Source organism: Lepisma saccharinum, chromosome 1 (assembly GCF_977018435.1).
Source record: "Lepisma saccharinum chromosome 1, izLepSacc3.1, whole genome shotgun sequence".
In the NCBI taxonomy this organism is placed as follows: Eukaryota; Metazoa; Arthropoda; class Insecta; order Zygentoma; family Lepismatidae; genus Lepisma; species Lepisma saccharinum.
The window spans coordinates 98,266,265-98,288,196 of NC_139229.1; the positions used below are offsets into that span (position 1 = coordinate 98,266,265).

The 21,932-nt window shown below is 36.9% G+C and overlaps 1 protein-coding gene across 1 annotated transcript in view; it reads right to left on the reverse strand.

Annotated features, from left to right (window-relative positions):
- LOC145984499 (ionotropic receptor 25a-like) overlaps positions 1-21,932 on the reverse strand; it is a 148,762-nt gene that overhangs the window by 111,244 nt on the left and 15,586 nt on the right. The window contains exons 2-6 of the mRNA XM_083118157.1: positions 17,490-17,591; positions 14,367-14,522; positions 13,025-13,184; positions 5,671-5,813; positions 3,813-4,033 (exon numbers count right to left, since the gene is read on the reverse strand). Of these exons, the coding sequence (XP_082974283.1) occupies positions 3,813-4,033; positions 5,671-5,813; positions 13,025-13,184; positions 14,367-14,522; positions 17,490-17,591 (782 nt within the window). The remainder of the gene's footprint in view (positions 1-3,812; positions 4,034-5,670; positions 5,814-13,024; positions 13,185-14,366; positions 14,523-17,489; positions 17,592-21,932) is intronic.

The window sequence follows — 21,932 nt, forward strand, 5'->3', positions numbered from 1 at the left end:
AATAACCACAGATTATTAAGGATTGATTTATGTAACACAATATAATTAGTGTTGGGACTTGTGTCTATCAGTGGCGTATGCTAAGTCTAAGATGTGGGCTATCTCACTATGACACCTGGTCCTAGGCTATGGAGGAAGGGAGAAGACTAGACTCATCAAGGAACCCACGTTGCCATCCCAAACGGTAGTCGGATTGCAAACTTATAAAAATTCAGGTTGCCAACCCCTAAGAATTTAGGTTGCCAACTCCTAAGAATTCAGGTAGCCTAATTGACGTTCGTACACGTAGAGGTGCTGACTGTGCCAGTGACCATTATTTAGTAATTGCTAAATTAAGAGAAAGACTCGCAGTGCTAAATCATAAGCAACAAAATCTAAAAGTTCTCAAATTTAATACAGGAAAATTTGCTGATGAAAGAATTAAGTAAGATTACCAAATTAAACTGTCAAATAGATTTGATGTTTTGCAGGATTTAAATGATGATGAAAATATAAATGAAACAGGTAAATAAGAATTGGGAGCACATACGTAATGCAATAGAATCAGCAGCTAAAAAAAGGTATAGGACCATAAACCAAGAAAAAGTAAGCCATGGTTTGACAATGAATGTCATAATTTAATAGAAATAAGAAATCAGGTTAGACTTAGGTGGTTAAAAAACTCTGATGATACAAATCTAAGCAATTATAATAGAATAAAGCGAGAAGTTAACTGCATGTTTAGAAGTAAAAAAAAGAGATTACTTGTATAGCAAAATTAACGAAATTGAAACAAAAAGTAAAAACAAAAATATCAGAGATTTATATAAAGGTGTAAATGAATTTAGAAAGGGGTGGAAACCTAAAGTAAACTTGATAAAAGATAAAGATGGGGATTTTTTAGCTGACCCAAGCGATATTCTAAATAGATGGAAGAACTACTTTAATGACCTTTTAAATGTTCATGTAGGAGATAAATCAGAAGTAAACGAAATACACACAGCAGAACCTTTAGTTCCAGAACCTAACTTGACTGAAGTTAAAGATGCTATTAAAAGGCTAAAGAATAACAAAGCACCTTGCATTGATTTAATACCAACTGAGATAATTAAATACGGTGGAAATTCGTTAATACGTCAAATTCATAAATTAATTTGTTTAATATGGAATAAAGAAGAAATACCTCAACAGTGGAAAGAATCCATAATTGTTCCTGTGTTTAAAAAAGGTGATAAAATGAACTGCAATAATTACCGTGGAATTTCTCTACTCTCAACAACATATAAAATATTATCTAACATTCGTTTAACAAGACTAACCCCATATGCTAATGAAATTATAGGTGATTATCAATGTGGATTTAAACGTAACAGATCAACTACAGATTAAATTTTTCACATCAGACAGACACTTGAAAAAAAGTGGGAATATAATCAAAATGTCCATCAGCTATTCATTGATTTCAAAAAAGCATATGATTCGGTCAAAAGAGATAAATTATATAATATATTAGGCGAGTTTGGATTACCTAAGAAGCTTGTTAGTATGATAAAAGTATGCACCAGTGAAACAGAAAGTAAAATTCGTGTGGGTATTAATGTGTCTGACAAATTTACAATTCATGATGGGTTAAAACAAGGAGATGCATTATCTCCATTGCTCTTTAATTTTGCCTTAGAATATGCTGTTAGGAAGGTAAAAGAAACTAAAGAAGGACTAAAGTTAAATGGTGTGACTCAGTTGTTAGCATATGCAGATGATGTAGACTTATTAGGGGATGATATAAATAAAATTAAGAATAATGGTAAAATATTTTTCAAAACTGCTAAAGAGATAGGTTTGGAAGTTAACAAAGAGAAAACTAAATATATGCTTACAGGCCGAAACCAAGTGTTAGGTAATAATCAAAATCTAATTGTTGATAACAACTCATTTGAACCAGTTTCCAAATTCAAATACTTAGGAGTAATATTAACAAATGAAAATTATATTAAAGAAAAAGTAGGCTTAATTCAGGAAACGCATGTTACTGCTCTCTTCATAAACTTTTGTCTTCTCGTTTAATATCTAAGAAACCTAAAGTTAAAATATACAAAACAGTAATTTTGCCTGTAGTATTATATGGGTAGTATGGGTAGTATTATTACTTGGTCCCTTACATTGAAAGAGGAACATAATTGAGAGTATTTGAAAATAAGGTCCTTAGGAAAATATTTGGACCTAAACGGAACGAGGAGACAGGTGAGTGGAGAAGGTTACATAATTTAGAACTACATAATTTGTATTCATGTCCAGATATTATTAGAATAATTAAATCAAGAAGACTTAGGTGGGCAGGCCATGTGGCACGAATGGGAGAGGAAAGAGGAGTTTACAGGATTCTTGTTGGGAAACCTGATGGCAAGAGACCTGTAGGAAGGCCAAGACGAAGATGGAGGGACAACGTTGAGATGGACCTAAGGGAAATCGGTAGGGATGGAAAAGAGTATATAGATCTTGCTCAAGATAGGGACAGATGTAAGGTCCGTGTTGCTGCAGCCATGAACCTTCGGGTTTAAGAAGGCTAGAGAGTTAGTTAATTAGTCAACTGCTAAGAGTTTAAGAATGCTAGAGAGTTAGTTAGTTAGTCAACTCCTAAGGATTCAGGTTGTCAACCCCTAAGAATTCAGATTGCCAACTTCAGAATCGCCATTATCTTCTCTTTCAAATCAGCTTAATTCAGACAGTTTCTAAGAGATTTCTCTTCAGTATTTTGCTTTCTAGGCTTCAGGCTTCGCAGATAGGCTAGCTAGCCTGGAATATACGCTCCTGGTGTCTATTGACTAATTATATAAATATTTGCTTCTTTCTCTGTAATTCTGACATGATCACTTTATGTAACTTATGATTAATCATCATGTATATAAGTTAAATAATTGGTAATTGCGCAACAACAACAGCTGCTGTCATTAACACGGTCTATAGTTGTAGTTGCATTTTATGCTAAACAAGATAATCGGGATTGGATTTATTAGTTCAAAGAAAGGTGATCCGAACCACTGTGCTCTCCCACCTGGAATTGAACACCGCATGACATGATCCCAAGGTGACAATGCTAACCACAACGCTATTGGCGAGGTTCAATGATACAGATTTTAAAGTAAACTTCCATTCAATGTGTTTGTAAGGTATTTCTAAATGTGGCTGTAACTGAAATAGAATGATGCAGAGCAAATTGATTGTTTATGAAATATCACACTAGTATTATTACTCTATACGACATTAGTGTTTAATACTGAGATGTTTGTATGCGACAATTGTTCGTTACAGGCCCGTGTACATTATTTCTTCCAGTAAGGGCACATAGGATTAATTTAAACTAACAGAGTACTGTTACTTTGCTGTCATTATGTAGGTATTAAATAAACGCATACAGATCCGACCCTGGTAGTGTTGCATTCCTATTGGTTAATAAGATGGGTACATGTTACCCGTTGATCAATGAACAAAACACTCAAAAGTAATGAAGAAAATGTTAAGTCTGCTCACAGAGCGAAAGTTTTGCTCGGTGGGCATCGCTTTGATACCTGAAATACCCCTGAAGTGCTGCCTATATTTAGCGAAGCGCTTTTGTCACTATATCTGCACCATTCTCGTTTCAGACGAAAACCTTCCTTCCCAACTATGGATGCATCCACCGTCGCAGCATAAAGAAAGTCAGTGGCGTGATTGGCTCTTGGAGTGACGTTCCGCACACGTCAGACCAGACGCACGCAACAGACAATCAGACTGAAACATCCTTGAAATGTTCCCGCGCTCTTATATTAATGGTCACCAATCGTATAATTAATTACCTTCGTTATGGCGTACCAGGCGAACTTTCTGTCAAAGAAGTTCCTGTAAGCGGCTGCTTCGAGTACGTTCTTGATGCTGGCCTGTGTCCCCACCACGAAGAAGTTGACGATGTCCACGTCTCGCAGTCGAGACAGCTGCTTCTTCGGGTCTTTGTCAATCATTGTTATCACGTGACGTGTCGGCATGTTTACAAGGAGAGACTTGTATTTGTGATCCATTACTGCAAGAATGATAATTTATTAAAAGCTTGATAGTTGCTCAAAAATTGCTTTTACTTTTAAATATCACTATGATGAAACACACAAAGCAATCATTGTCCACGGTAATAATATAATTTTTTGAAGTGGATGGAAACCTCCGAACTCAACTTTGCGATATCTTTAAGTATTAACTAATTCAATTTCCAATACAGCAAAATCAATTTAAAACCGGAAAGAAATAATAATAATACAACAGACTTGAGTTAAGAAAACAAAACCACACACAACCAAGCTTAAACAGAGCTCCATTTTACAATAATATTATTTATGTACATTTCTTGTTGGTTCGTGATAAAAGACGATTAATAGCTGATTGAAGTTAATTCAAGATGCTTTATTATATTGACTACAACAGTGATCATGTATTATTTGTAGCATACTTGTATTTTTAAAAAGCTGCAGTGCACTTTGGAAGAACAAAAAATTGTAGCAATTTGAATGAATAACTAGAAATTTGATAGAACTTATATTATCAGAGGTGGGGTCTGGATTGGAAACTTAATTAGAAACTTAGAGTCTGGGGGAAAAAATTAAGGATGGGAGCCATTACCTACAGCTGTTTTTTCGATCTGGACGTTTAAGGGTGGTTTTAGATGGATGAATTAACTTAGCGCCAAAAGAAGTATAAATTGGGCTCTTGTGAAATATTTTTGAGGATTCTGGTAAACATTGGGTGTGTGTGGATAAAATATCACAAATAATAATTAGTCTTGGCTGTAAGAACATTGCCGGTCTTATTAAATGTGACAAATACAATTTGATAAATTACTTCCTTAATCCTGAGAGGTCCAGAAATTGTAATGTGTTAATAGGGATTAAGGTATATAAAAGTTATTTAAGACGAGTCAAATTGTATTAGTGCTAAAGAAATTGAGATAAGGTAGAAAGAATAGGAGAGACAAGGTAAAAAAAGAAAGAAATAATAGAGAAAGAATAATATAAATAGAAAGAGAATGGAATAAAAAGACAAGCAGGGAGTAGGAGGAAATAGAAGGAATGAATAGAGACATATAAAGAAAGGAAGAGAATTAGAAAAATGAAGAGAAATAGATGTGGAATGTAGGTGACAGAAAAAAGGAAGGCAATAGGAGAAAGTGAAATAATGAGAATAGATAGAGATAGAAAGAATAAGAGAGAAAGTGAGAAGATGAAATAAAATATAAGAGAAAAGGAAAGAAATAGAGAAACCTTAGTGACCACAGTGAACCAGAGCCCACTTGTAAATATTTCGTTCACCATCGAGGTGGCTCAGTCGGTAACGCGTCTGACTACCATGCTCAAGGTCCCGGGTTCGATCCCCGGCCGGTTCAAATCCGGGAACTTTTCTAACGGTGGAAGCGGCCCCGGCGCCTACCCAGCGTCGAATAACATGGGTACCTGGGGGAAACCCTGGGGGGTAAAGGCGGTCAGGGGCGTGATGCTGATCACATCACCCCCACTCACGACCGGATCAAGAAAGTGTGGGGCGTTACCCCCACACCCCCTATACTGCCTTCATGGCGTGGTGCTATGCACAGGGGAACCCTTTACCTTTTTTTTTTTTCTTTTTTTTACCATCGAACATCCCGAACAAAATTCTCTCCTGCTTGTGACTTACCAAACGTATCGTCGAACAGAATTGCCGCGTTGCTGATGTTCTGAGTCTCGACGATGCTTCGGACCACTTGAGGCATCAGATCCCCTGGCGGCATTATCTGGAGAAGATACTTCTGCTTTTCGGTGTCTATGTCTCGCCACTGCCTGTAGAAATTATTTTGTAAGTAAACATGGATTATGAGATGTTTACAATTGGGCGTAGGAGAAATGACCTAATTGTGAGGGGCATTGTTTCTTTAATTGTAAATTGCTGAAAGCTAGTAAGTAACTACGAAGTAAACATGTGCTACGCAAAGACTACAGAAAAAAAAGTCTAACCTCGACTGATGATGGCAATTTTAATATTGGACACCTAGTTCAGCGAATTTACGCTTCAATTTTGACAAAAATTATCAAACAACCCTTTTGTATTCCTTAAAATATCTTGGAGAAAATTTCAAAGTTTCCCTATCAAAAAAAAAAAAAATCTCAAATTGAAAAACTCAGCTCTGTTGATTGCCCATCTGATTTGATGAAGACCTCAATCTAAAGTGTTAATGGTAGCTGCGTGGGATTTAGTTTAGTTAATTAATTTTTAGAAAATCAACAATGTCCATCTTCTACCAGTCTGGCGAAGCTGGGTGATCAGCAGTAGCCTCACCTCTGGATGCTGACTTGGGCAGCTTCTAATGCGATCACACACTCCTAGTCGTGAAACTAGGGTATTGTGAGTCTTAAATATGCCCTTCCAGTCACCTTCTGAGTGACTTTACCCATTTGTATTTTGTTTTGCACTCAGATGTGGTCAGAAACAGAAAAAAAAGTAGTGGAAACGTGATTGCCAGAAGTTGGGAACCGACGTAAGTCCTCTTTATGTGAAGTCGGCGTAGAGTCGACAATAACGAGAATCCGAGAATAGCAACGCCTCAAGTGGTTCATGACCAACACACAAAGTAACTTCGGTAAAAACCACAGTTTTCCCCCGTTGCCTGATCTTATGTTGCAACAGGGATGCACATATAGGTATTTGTCTTTATGTGGTGAAATACTTAAAGTCTTAATAAGATTTATTCAATATTGAATACTTGTAATATAATTCTTCGTCTGAGCAAGACCCTGATACAGGATTCAAATGTTACATGTTAAGTGTTTTTATATCTTAATAAACTGCCTTGGTCAGCATCTTAGTGTTTTTTATTGAATTGACGAAGTCGAATGTTCAAAATTGACAACCTATGATCGTCTGTATCCTTCCACTACCATTATCATAGCATTGCCATAGTATTGCCCAGGGCCGGATTAAACTATGGACAACTAGGGCAATTGACCCGATGCCCCCACCAAATGGAAGCTGTGAAGGGCCTTCACCAAAAAAAACTCTTTTAACCAGCTGGCTATGCTTGTGAAAAATTACATAAGAAGTTGTATTTTTTTAAAAAAAAAAAAAAAAACAACAACTTCAATATTGTGGTATGTCTACACTCTTCTGGATCCAATTGTAGCACAGATCTCAGTCGATCTGTTTGCAGATATCTGAAGCTCAGTATACTTTATACCATGGATTGATTTGACTGTGGTGTGGAAATAAGGCACACTTATTCAAACAATCAATTCTCAGATACGATTAAGGTAATAAATAACCCTACGAAGTACATAACTTTCTTACGTTAATAACATCGTATTAGAACTGTGAGTTTTTCTAGGAAAAAAATTGTGGAGTTACTAGCGCTATCTCTTGGTGCATCAGTGAACTAAGGGACACCTAAGTTTAAGCAGAGCTTTTGTGAACCGCGCTAACATAAGCTAACCCAGGGGGTGCTCGTTCGGCGGCGCAGATCGTATGCGCAGTTGTCCGTGGATGCATGACGTCACCATCGAAACACTCGGCACGGAAAAGGCTGGTTCCTTATGCAAATATTGAGAAATTGGACAACGAATATCTTCTAAAATATAGTAGCAAGGGAAAAGTTACAACTTTTACTGTTAAGATTCATCCTTTCTAATCAATTTATCACAAAGTTGATTCAAATGTGTAAAATGGTTTTCAAGAAATCGTGTTACGAAGGAACCCCTGTTTTGTTCTCTCCAGGCTTAAGGGAATTTTAACTTAAGCGCGTTGGATTTCTTTTTGCTCTATGTTTTGAAATGAGATTATTTTGTTCTTGTCAACTAAAATCATGCCTAAATGCTATGGAAAGCTGTGAAAACTATTATCAGAAAACTAACGGAAGAAAACTAAAATATCACAGCTTGATTGATATAAAAAAATGCGAGATTGCCCATTTTTGTGAAAAAGGCATTGTGCGAGACCTAAAAGCAGAACTTTATAATATTGTATGTAAATGTAAGGGTGTAATAAACGTGACTGCTTCCCAGGCACGTATCCAAGGGGGGGGGCTTAGCGGGCTCAAGCCCCCCCGAAAGTTTTCGGTTTACACTAGATAAAATGAGATTTTTTGTTTCTTGAGGTGTCAAATAAAATAATGTGACGTTAATTTAAGGAGAGAAATAATTATCGAGCCAAGACGGAGAATATTCTATAACCCTGTTATTGGTAACAGCTCGTATCCAAGGTGGGAATCAGGGGGCTCAAGCCCCCCTTCAGAAAATTTTCAGTTTTTCGCTAGATAAAATTAGGTTTTTGGCTTTGAATAATATGGTGATAATTTGAGAGAGATAATTATCTAGGCAAGACGGAGAATGTTCTATAACCCTGTTATTGTTAATAGTGCGTATCCAAGGTGGGCATCAGGTGTCTCGAGCCCCCTCCCCCAGGAAATTTTTCAGTTTACACGAGATAAAATTAAGTTCTTGTCTTCTTCAATAATGTGACGATAATTTAAGGAGATAAATAATTATCGAGGCAAGACGGAGAATGTTCTATAACCCTGTTATTGTTTATAGCGCGTATCCAAGGTGGGGATCGTAACTCGTGTACTCCCCCCACCAGGAAAGTTTTCATTTTACACTAGATAAAATTAGGTTTTTGTCTTCTTGAATAATGTGACGATAATTTTAGGAGAGAAATACTTATCAAGGCAAGACGGAGAATGTTCTATAACCCTGTTGTTGATAATATTGCATGTAAACTTTTCTTACGCTTTCGGTGATGTCGTAGCGAACTTGAACACTATGTAGAAGAGACTTGTCAGCATTCGGAAGCTGCACAACAAAGGTAGTGCCGCAGGTAGGGCGATTCGGATTCATTGTAATTTTTTAATCTCTGGAAAGCGCGAGAGGGAACGTTCTTGAAAAAGAGAAGGAGTCGAACTACTGGCAATATTTACGAATCGTGATATCTGCGAAACGTTCTAGAATATAATGAGGATATTAATACGCGGCTTCAATTTCCCGGTTGATCTGTACAACAGAATAGGTGGAGACTTCAGAGGTAAGTGTGACAATTCATACAGTCGATTAGTGATCAGTCAGTGTCCATTGGTTGCTTTATAAGATCTAGTGATTCGAAAATGAAATGGACTAAATACCGTAAAGTAACGAAGTCTACCACTAGTTCCAGTTCGCTCCCAAAGCTAAAGACATTGAGGACAGCGGAACTTCGAGTAGTGCTACGAGTAGTTCGGGTCGAAAGACGAAGAGATCGAAGGTCTCTCTCTCTAAAGTGAATATTTCGGCAGTATCGGGCTGGACATTGGAGCGATTTATTAAAAAAAGAAATAAGCTGCACAGATCAACTGAAAATCAAAGTTTTGAGTGATGATTTGGTTGTACCAGGACCAAATATTGTGTATGCAGTCCGAGAATTTCATGGCATAAAAAATACTTTTGTTTAAGGCTACTGGGTTCGACACACAGTCAACAGGCAATTTTGGACACTTGCGAGTGCTTAGGCATGAATATGAACAATTTGGTGGGTTTCGGTTTTTATAAGAGCTGCAAACATGGGAGGACAAGACACATTAGTGGTGTTCAGGCTCGAATGAGAGAGAAATATTCGTGAACTGTCTGCGTCCAGTTCCCAGCACACAGTTTGATTCTTGCGTTGTCGGGTGGATTGTGCATTCCGTGCATGTGTAACACCTTCGTAAAAATACTTCTGGTACATAGATGTTTTGATGCCTGATGAGAATTGATTGATTGATTGAATTGTTGTTTTAAGTCCACTTTATGCACAGAAAGGCTAATCGGGACTGGACCTACAGTTTAAAGTGGGATCCGAACCACTGTGCCATGTGCCTCCGCCGGGTATCGAACCCGGGATCCCTTGATTACAAGGCGACGACGCTACCAATGCGCCATCGGGGAGGCACCTGATGAGAAGAAATGGACAAACACACATACTGAGATCGTTCCGGCACACAATGTTAATGCATGGAAACAGAGGAGTTGAGTGGTAGAAAATGTCCCGATTTCACGTTCTGATTAAAATGACATCCTTAAACAGTGGCGACGAATTAGGAGATAGTTGCTCCCCATTCTTTTGCCTCCACACTATCACACTATGGTCTCTTAATGCTTGTCTCCTTGTCCACCCCTCCCCCCCACATTTTGGAACCCAATTGCCACCACTGGCCTTAAACATACAATTGTGATACCCCTTTAAAAAATGGTGTTCAGCCCCCTCCCCCCAAAGGAATTCCTGGATACGTGCCTGCTGCTTCCCGTAAAATATCACTGCACCCTCCACGTTTCTCTTCTGTCTTTTCTTTGGCGCCGTCAATAGCTTCAACACGTTGTTTATATATATATATATATATATATATATATATATATATATATATATATATATATATATATATATATATATATATATTTGTCACATATTTGTTTTAATTAGTATTCTGCTCGTTCCGCCACCTGAACGCAGCAGCTACGGCTCAAAGGGCAGTGCAGTTACACCGGAAGAAGGCTCGGAAATGGCAGGCTTCAGAAGTTAACTAATCCAAATTAAATTAAACAGGTATGTGCTCTCTCTAAATTTAAATCATAGTTCACAAATAATTTGATTAAAAGTTTTAAAAGTATCTGTTTTATTTAATAGCGTATTAATTGGTGCATTCTTCTCCAGCATAGCCATAGGCAGTGACCACACTACGGGGGGGGGGGGCAGGAACGCCCCCCAATTCTCGTTCGACAATTGCTCTCTCTCTCTCTTATCTGCCCCCAGTAAAACGACAAAAATAAATAAATGAATGAATGCTCTTTTAGCCAAATTGTGCATTTTTGTGTCGTATGTAACGGAATAATAAAAATGATTGCCCCGGGAAAATATGATTTACCCCTCCATCTTTACTATTGCGCCGTCACTAGCTACAACATATTTTGATTTCTATTTTTCCCACATATTTATTTTAATTTTAGTATTGTGAATCATATTCCACTGTGTTAACTCACGTAGCCACGTAGCCACCCCCCCCCCCCCCCCACACACACACACGTACGACTTCAGCTGTAAGTTTTAGACTAGTCTTGTCATTTTAAAAATATCATTTCGCCCCCTCTTCTGGACTATTTCATAGGAATGTTTTCCCACTGGAAGCCCCTTTGCAGATCGAGATCCGGGGCTATAGCCTTCCCAAGCCAGCGTCCCCTCCAAATACTCTCTTGGCCTCATGAAAGACAAATATATGTATTTCTACGAAATATTAATTTGACTTGGCAGTTTCTCTTTTCGAACAGGAATAAGTTTTAAATTTTAATAGCTTATAAATTTACACTATCAATTTTGAGTAAAGGTTTTGCGTAACCCTAAAAATACATTTAGAGACTGCAAAGTCAACTCTCGATATTTCAGATATATTAATAATTTTCATCACAACGTCTTATAATAATTATTTGTTACTTCAAAAACCTCCTCGCAAATTTTTCTCGCATATTAAAAATAGATGCCAATTTCTGTTTATTTCCTTGTAATGCTGACCTCCGTGGCGAAGTGGTTAGCACAACGCTTTACGATGCCAAGGGCCCCCAGGTTCGAATCCCCGCCCGGGCATGGGTCTACTTTCCTTTCTTCAATTTCATCATATCATCACGCATCCTCATCTTTGCGATTAACCATATGTGACAGATAGCGAAGTAAAATAAACTAAGTCTATTAATCAATTATTTTTTAAACTCTTTAATTCTTCTTTAGCATGCCACGTTTTTGTTAAAATTATATTACGATTTGTAAAATGACGAAATTCTAAAGGAGAACACGCAACTTTCTTTGTAGCGCATCGGTCAGAAAGTTTCAGGAATATGGATTTTCAAAATACATTTTTTCACATGTACTTTGCCCCCTTTTAAAAGTAGCGCGTTTTCAATTATGTTACTAATCATTAAAAGGATGCCTCAATACCATCTTGGAGGATGACAATTATTATTTTCCCCCTCCTAAAAGTAATAATATACTTTCGCTCTCTGAATCTCCCATATAAATGCTAGGGGCCGTCTGCTTCAGCCGAGCTCACTGCTTCTCCGGTGACGTCACGCGTTCGTGCAAGATCGGCAATCTTCGGATGGCTTTACCTAATCTCTATATTCCTTGAAGCTAACCGACGGCGGAATGAGTTGATTGTTTCCTTTCGGTTTCGGACATTGAGTACTTTTCTCAACAGTGTGTGACTTAGTCTCGCCTAACTCACTATTGGTTGCATGAAAAACTGTTAGTCACTGAACAGTCTGTATCTTTTATCTGCTTCACACGTTTCACAAATACGTAAATGTGATACTGTAAGTGGAGGAGAATGATGAATCGGGTACAATTAATTGACTCGGTCACACGAACAATGTTGTATTCAACGAAAACTAATTGCTTCACAAACAGCAAAACAATCGGCCCTGTTGCATTCTCTTCTGCGTTTCTCCTCAAGTAGAAGTTCTATAATGCAGAGAAATCTTCCATTTGTTCATAAAACGTGTCACTGCTATATTCCCAAAACCAAAAACACTACTTTCTTTTAACTTAAAGTCTCTGTCGTCTCGTCGTATAAGAGCCAGAGAAACCTAACTCCAAATTAGTCTTTTTTATATAATAATCTTCTCTGAAGAACTCTATTTGGACTCAGATCTTTCTAATCCTTAGCAGTAAGGTGAAGTCACGTATCTCCAATTTACTGACTCTTTTTAAGAGTCAAACATGTTCCTAAGAATACATTATTTCCACTCTCCTGTAAATTTCATAAATTGGAGTAACGTCCCTCTGATTCTCACACGAAGAATTGAACGTTCCAAAGCGGGTATTCGAATATGAGTAAATAGCAGGTGAATTTTGAGTCAATTTTGAATACGCCATTTTTAACAGTGTAGCGAATTTGCATACTTCCGCCGATGAACTACACCCAGATTATATTAGTAACTGCCAATTGATGAATTTGAAATGTGAAATTAATACGTTACAATATAGACTCAAAGGAATATTAATCTTTGGGTACCTGAGATCCCCTTCCTGACCATAGGACGTGCTGACCGTTGGTAACGCTAAGGCATTGGTGAACGACTTCACCGTCTCTGATGTTATTCCAGTCATTGTAGCGTCCAGTACAATATCAGGTGGTCTCTGCGCCTTTATTGAATCATTGTAGTGCAAGCAGACTGGAACAGAAATATTACCTCTTAGTTACAGTGGAGAAGCGAGAAATACATAATTTATCTTGTGTTCAATTTCAACGTATAGTTCTGGACAAACTTTTTAAAAAGTCAGGTTTTGCCTTCTTCACAATCGAGTCGTGTGGTCAATTCTTGTAAGGCCACCAACATTGACGTGTGGTCGGTGGTCACACCACTCTTCACACCTAGTCAAGAGTTTGATTCATTTGCTTTATTTTACTTCGCTTTTTGTGCCACTTTTGGCTAATTTGTGAAGATTGGGATGATTGATGATATGATGAAATTGATGAATCGACACTCACAAACATCCATGCCCAGGCCGGGATTAGAACCCGGGACCCCTGGCGTTGTAGCGTGATGTGCTAACCACTCCGCCACGGGGGCCGGCTCAAGATTTTGAGAAAGGTTAGGTGCGACTTTGTTTAAATTTCTCCAGAACTGTATTCTTTATTTTGATGATTGTCCATTCGGTGCTCTCTTAATGTGTTACAGAATCATCCTAGTTTTATTTTCCTGAACACCATCTGTTTCAATAATAGAATTTTCAGTATGGACCCATTTCTACTACATGGTAGAGAGTTTGTCTTTTGGGTACCGTCACATCCTTACATTATTTGAATAAAAAAACAATCATTTTTCAAACAATATGTATTACCAAGTACAGAGCTTTTCTGTAAGAAAACTGGAAGTTCTTTGTCATATTTGATCAGTTGAACATTAAAAAAGACTTTTATAAGTTAATATCAATAATATACTATCAAGTGAATGATACTGGCAAGAAGGACTAAAATTTGGCACCGTTCCTTAATATCGCGGGGAAAAAACTTGAATTTTTTTCCATTAGTTTGCACATCCTTGAATGATGATGATTCAAGAGAGGCTGTGTTAAACAAGCAACTAATGATTTTATTAATTTTGTTGTTCACTATTCTCAGAGTATGGGTGTCTATACGAATAACTACCCTCGTTATTCACATATCTAAGAATGTATTTGTGACAAGCATAAATTATTTTGTGAACCCCTTGCGCAAGTGCATCAAATATTTCATAATTTATGAAACGCACGGTTTTGCCCGTACGAGAGTTGGTGCATTAGACAAACATCTAAAGATGTTATGAACTTTGTAAGAAGCGCTCTACATTATTGTATAAGTTCACAGTACTTACGTTTGTCGAGAAGGCCTCTTGCATCTGAGCTGTTTGTAACAACCACCTTTTGGGGCTCATTGACAGTAACTCCATATTTGTCTGACCTCTGCAGAAACGTCAAGGCCACTTCGAAAGCCTGTTTCGCAATCGTATTCTTCTCATCATATACAAATACTGAAATGAAAGAAAATAGGGAATATTATAGGAAATAAAATCTTCATTTGTATTTCTATCAATACGTTGATCAATTTCAATAATTACGACAAGAATAAAAAGAAATTGAAAGATTTTCAGTTGTCTCCTTTGTTTTTTCTCTCTTTTTGCTTGAAGTGAAGATTGAAGAGATTTAGATTTAAAGCAGTTCTCAAATTATACTAGTTCTCTCGATTTTTCTGTTTGAGAATTGCATGTGATTTTATCTGTGAGCCGATCTATTATATATATTAATTTAAATAACTAGCTTGATAGAAGAGTTCTAATAATGTTTTTAACCTTGACCGGCCACTAATAGGCAGCCCATGTGTAAATGTGGATGTGAAGTTGTCAAGCAGCAACAGTGTCACAACATGCAGATGTTGAAACGCTTGTATAATGAAAACAAACTATGTCCAGTTGTGATATTTTCGGTATCTACATAGTTCAATACTATCACATAGATTTATGTATCAGTTTTCGTGAATAAGTCACCGTACGCCAACATTACGGCACGAGAACTAAATATGAAATTGGCCCAACTTCTAATAAGCTTAATTCGTATTAATTATGAAAGAACTCATCTGTGCTTTGAATTTTTTGTGTATTCAATGTTTACTGTTAAATTTTAAAGTTAAAGCTTCTTCCATTGTATAATTAAACTTGTAACACCATTAAGCCTTGTTTCCATGATTATGAAAAACTACTAAGTATGCTGACCAATTCAGTAATTTATTTTATTAAAAACATAAACTAAACGTAACGTTTCAACCTTCTAGCAAGGTCTTCCTCAGACTGTATCAAGTACAAAAGTAACAAGATACACAAAAAGGGCATTATATATACACACAAACATTACTCCCTCCAGACTATTAGAAAGTTGTTAGGAACTTTCTAGCAGGTGGTTTTACACTTGCCAACTGTACTTTCACCTAAAAGGCTAAGCATAATTACTTTCATATAGAATGTGGTTGGACTTTTTATCTCACGCTCTTTTTCCTTCATTTTTCTCCCTTCTCCTCTCCTCTTTCTTTCTTGTCCTTTCCACTCTTTCTAACACCTTCTTCCATTCTTTGTTTAATTTCAGTCCCCCATTCCAGTTCATTGTGTCTTCTTCACCTTTCTTCTCTATTTCCTTGGCTTCCTTCCATTTTCTCGCTAGCATTCTCTTCTCCCTTCCTATCTGCTTAGCCTCATCCCACTCTATGTCATGTCCTGTTTCTCTCGTGTGTTTAAATATCGCATTTCTCTCTCTCTTAAGTCATACATCATCCCTATGTTGTTCCAACCTGTCTTTCAGCCTTTTTTTTCGTTTCTCCTATGTACACACTCTGACATTCTTTACATTTCACTTTGTAGATAATCCCTTCCTCTTCTCTGTTCTCCTTTTTCTTGCTTGCATTCTTCGCTATTCCTAAGATGCTTCTCCCTCCCTTCCTGGAAGTTTTAATTCCCGCTTTCCTAAGCACTTTACATATCTTTCCTGTGGTCTTCCCCATACTCCTTATTCCAAACCTTCTCTCCTCTTTTTCTTTCTCTTCCAATTCTCCCCTGCCCGTTTCCTTACTTTTTCTGTTTATGTCCAGTCTATCCTGTTTCTCATAGCCATTCTTTTCCAGCTGTTTCCATAGGCTATTTATTTTGCCTTCTTTTTCACATTCTTTCATGCATATTTTCTTGATTCTGTCCTCCATATTCTTTATAAAATTTCTTTTTGTCACCTCACATCACTTCTTTTGTGGCAGAATACCCCTGCTGCACACTTCTGATGCCGAACGGTTTCAATTTCTTGTCCTCTCTTCCTTTTCATCAATATATCTAGGTAGCTTAATTTGTCTTCTTCTATTTCAAGTTCCAATAATATCCCTCTTTCTTCATCTTGTATTTCTTTGGCAAAAATGTCGAGCTGCCTCTTCGTTCCCTTCCATATGCCAAAACAATCGTCCACATATCTGCAAAACAGAATTATTTTGTCACCTCCTTTTTCTATCACTTTCTTTTCCCATTCATTCATAACCAATTCAGCCAATGTTGGGCTTAGACTGGAACCTATATTTAGTCCTTCACTCATTAACATTATTTTATTTTATCTTAGACCTTGCTAGAAGGTTGAAACGTTACGTTTAGTTTATGTTTTTAATAAAATAAGTTACTGCCTTGGTCAGCATACTTAGTTTTTCATAATTAAACTTGGCATCACCATGGAGGAAGGGGACAGGAAAATCCGTAACTTTCATTTACCAATGAATGTTATTGCATAAGACAATTTCGATAGTTATTGCGAATGTGCTGATGGCATTCGGGGTATTTACAGCCGTAGGAATCTACGTTAGAAACAAGATATCAATGATGTTTCGTTTTCGTATGAGTTCCATTATAAGATATACCCCCGTGATATACATGGCTGAGCCATTAGCAGCTTCACCTGTGATAGTGACGAGGTAGTACACGCTCCGGCGAAGGCTGGTGACAGCAGTCACTTTCCTCCCTCCACGTAGTCCCGTTCCCTCTCAAGATTTTTTTATCAGGGAGGCAGAGTAAGATTTCATATCTCCTCCTTCAGTCAGAGAAATATATATTTTACTTTTTGTTGTCGTTGTTATTATCATTATTTTATAAATCATAAAATTGACTTGAGAATACTTTGGCGTTGTTGACAAGTTTAAACTTGAGTCTACTATTGGAATTGAAACTGAATTCGCCTTGCTTCGTTTCCAACATCTATCCTTTTATTTTGTTGGACATGACAGTTAATTGATGTAACTTATAGTCTGTAAATCACAGAAAAAATATTACTTGTAATGAAACGTTGCTACAATTTCTCCATTCGAATTACATGAACTTTTTTCCAGATATTTCAGAGGGGAGCAAAAACCCCAGTCACCCTCTTCGCTGCCTATGTTTATTCTGATAAGTGGATATTACAGATGTAGTGGATATAATACTTACGGATATTAATACTCTGTTGACTTCTGACCCACGCCACGTGGGGCAGCACAAGCGCAAAGGGTAGCAGAATCGACCACATAGTGTAGCCGTATCGTATCGACTCTGAAAAGAAAAATATTAGTGTTCAAAGGTACGTACTTTCTTCCATAATTCTTACTTAAGAAATAGAAACTTAACGGTAAACCCTGATACAACAACATTGGCATCGCAAGGAGGAGGGGGGGGGGGGTCAAACTGATCCGTCGGCCACCCTTGGAAACTGGCATGGTTCATTCAAGTTAAACAAGCAGAAAGCTTGACCATTTTTTGTGTTGCTGCTGTTGTTTTAAGTCCAGGTTATGCACAGATAGGCTAATCGGGATTGGACCTATAGTGTCTCCACTTTGACCCCTTGTTTACAAGGCACTTGTTCAGTTCAGTTATCATTGAAAACAGAATAACCAAAGTAAATAATGCATTAGATCGAAAAAATGAGTGTAAAATACAAGAGCCAGTTTACGTTTTCATATTCTTCCATTAAAACCAAAGAATAATTGGTTTCACAGCTTTGAACATTCCTAAAATGAGAATTTTGAGTGAGGAGTTACACAACATAAATTTTGAGTAAAATTTCTCCCTAACTTTCAAACCTATTTTTGAAAATAGGGAGGTAAAAGTTAATAAAAATATATATATAACCATGCATTTTAGCACTACCTGTATGAAATATAAAAAATAATGAAAAAGAGTAGTGCTGGATATTCACTCGTCTGGTTGATCAAGAAGAAAAGTTTGCCCAATGGGATAATAATAATGTTTGAATGTTTGTTTTAAATCCACTTTATAGCTAATCGGGACTAGGCCTACAGTTTAAAGTGCGAGCCGAACCACTGTGCAATGTGCATAATAATCATAACTTTTATTTCTACTAATAATGGTTTATTAATGGCCCTACCCTCATCCTGACGACGCACATTATAATTATAAGATGATATGCCGCTAGACACTTTCATTAAACTAAATGTACTTCTATAATTTACAACAGAAATGTCTTTTGTAAGAATAATCAGATAGGTAGTACGCTAGTGGAAACAGAAAACTTTTAGTTTAGTTCCATAGTTAGCAATGGAATTGAGGCAGATGGCAAAACAAAACGTCTGTATCTTCGAGGATAGTTTTGCCTTTTTCGAGACCTAGGCTATACATTAAACTGTAATACAAAAAAAATCACGTGAATAAAAGGTATCCCAGTTTATGTGGTGGCAATGTTGTCTGGTAATCAAGGGGTATCGAGTAAAATCCCCGGTGGAAATTGGTAGGTTTAGTCCCGATTAGCCTATCTGTGCATACAGTGGACTTAAAAATCAAACCTGATCAAGAAAATCAAAATTGATTTACTATACATCTTATTAAGGAATACAAAAAGGGTGGCTATGAGTATTTATAGATTATATGTACTGTTTATGTAAAACTCTATGTTGTTATTTTATTTAACTAGTTTTAAACATTTTGTGTGAGTAGTGTATTATTTTGAGACCGAGACGAGAACAAGTCATGCATTTGTTACACGCGACGAGATTGAGCCAAGTCTCAACTAGGTGCTACCCTTACCAGATATCCAACTGAATTTTTTACATTGAATTTTGAATCAAGTGGAAAATTCGGATTGAATTATTTGAATAAGGAAAGATATTCAACGAATGAAAAGTTACAGCACATCTAGAAAGCTACTGAGGTTATGTTTCCTCAAAAAATCGATTCGAAATTGTTGTGTTCCAAGTGTTGTATGCGAATGGAAATCAATTGATATTCTATGAGCTGGCACAGGAATTGGACGCGTCGATTTCCCCAGTTCCTTGAATCAAAGGTGGCCTTGATGATGCCAATGTAACAATATGTAATATTGTCTCTCCTAACTCGTTCGTTCTGGTTTTTAATGTTTATTCGTGAGCGAGAATTTTTGTAGAAGATGAAGTGGTACACTTTGTGTTGTATGTTTAAACACATGCATACAATCATCCCCAACAAATGTATTTATCCACTATCTACCCATGTCGTCTAGTTTAATTAGTAATTTTTAACTAAATAAGTTTCCCATTTTATCACTCCACCCATCATACTATACATACACAGATAAATACAGTAAGTTTAAAATTCGGAGCACAAACTTCAGATAGTTCTTTTTGATAAGGGACACTTACAAAGAACACACATGCCCTTGATGGGATTCGGACCCGGGACCCTTTCCCACTTCAAGAACCGTGGTTCATAGGATCCAATATGAGTTAATTCTTCATGACACTTTACAAAGAATTTATCCGTTGTTGTTAGGTTAATCGTATTAGGTTTGATGTTGATAGTTATAGCACGTTCATTTATAGTTACACGTCTTCGGTGTTGTTTCTAATTTTCCGTTTTTATTAAGCTAAGTGCGGTATTAGATTGTATTAGTAATTTGGCCATACCATATGAAATAATGGTTCAGAAGTATAGGTCTGAGAACCACTTCTTTTTACGCTTTAACTTCCTTTATGGTACATTTGGCAACCCACGTAGCTGTTAGACCGTTGAGTCATGCAAGAACCGAGATTCAAATTATTCTTGTCGTTAGCCATGCACAAGACACTGTCGGATTATAAATTATAAATACTCGAGTTTGGACTCCAATTAAAAATTAATTAATGGCAACACCGCACACATTCCGTTTCGTTGAACCGTGGAAACTGCGGACTGCCACTGTGAGTCAGTACATGCAGTGTTGCCACGTTCCATGTACATCTTTGCTCCGTTGAATAAAAATCTGTGTAAAATCGGCTTCGCAATGTGAATTGACAATTATAATGGATTTTGAAAATACATGCAAAGAGCTTCAAAACAAGACCAATATTGTATTTGTAGGACTACCCAATACTAAGAAAAAGTTGTTTCGAAAAATTGATAACAACGGTTTTTTGACAATTTTTTTAAAATCTGAAAAATAAGAATTGTGTTTAAAAACCTTTCTGCCTGCATCGTAATAAAATTTCATCACAATCGGACCAACAGTTTTTTATTTATAGCATTTCAAAGACAGCGATCGTTTGCAAAACTTTAAAAAAACTGCACTTTATTATGTTCTCACAACCATAAAAAATACAAGGTGTACTCGAGAAAAAAATTGGTTAGTATAGATTAACGCAGAATTGAATAAGGAAAATTTGATGTATCTCGTTTGTAGATAGGTGTACTGGTTAATATTTAATTGGAATTCAAACACGAGTATCTGTAATTCTTAATCAAAATCAAAATTTTATTAATTTTACTGTGAATTCCCATTACAATCAACATTTGTTTATATTCAAGAGAGCGGCTTATTGATGAAAACTACTACCTCTCTCTTGACGGTCTCAGTCCGGCCATGGTTGCTATTCCCATGTGGGTTTCGTTAATATATCACAGGAATGGCCAGAGTTTCGGTCTGAACGTAATAAGCGGAAGTACAGGTTAAGTGCAAACACCAAGAACAACTTTACGTAAAACTATCAAATGTATTATAAATATTTCTAGGATTTTCTGAATCTTCAGTTCCTTTATGAATGTTTACTATGTAGACAAGGTGAAGTCTGTGCGAAATAAAGAGAATCCATTATGTACAAACGATGGCGAGACGTGTCAGCAAAGGAAGTCTGCTTTCGGCGCCCTTTGGAGGGAAAACAAAGAACCCAATTGCAGAGTCACGAACTGGGTCTCTGTTTTTGAGTTCGAGATCAGAGAAATATTGAATCACGGTAGTTCGTTAAAGATGGCGAGGTTACCGTTATTGCGTTGTTTAAAAATGAAATTGTAAAAGTATCGAGGCGTATGGTGGAGGGAAATCTTTGCTGATATTTTTGGAATTATATTTGGAACTAGGTTATCAAGATTTCTCAGAAACAAAAAAGAAAACTGTTCTGAAGACTGAGAAACTACATTTTGTTTTTACTTTTTGAATACCGCCAATACAGTTGGAAACTGAAAAGTCGTATTCAAAAGAGCCAATTTTTGGAAAATGATTTTCAGGAATAGAAGTTGTTTTTCAGCAGTATTGGTCACGAAAGGTGGATCTGGTAGTCCCAGAAACAGATGGTGTGACCCCAGAGCAGCCCTCGGCTGAACCTCGTCCGCTTAATAAAATTTATTATTATTATTATTATTATTAATTAAGTTTCAAAGTTCTATTTCCCTCACGTTGTGATTTCTAAATCACCTCCAGGCCGGTAAGACGTCTAAACATACTATCACGCGCAGGTCCGCCGTTAGGGAACGCGAGGCCCTGTGCGAACTATATCCGCGAGGCCCTTGTATTATGTAATGTTAAAATATCGATAACATCAGTTTCTCCTAAAATTCTTGGTTATTAGAATTGCGTAATTATTACCTATTGTTAAGCACGAGCGCGCGTTCGCAGTATCACCGTTTAGCACAAATAAAATATAAAATTTGGCA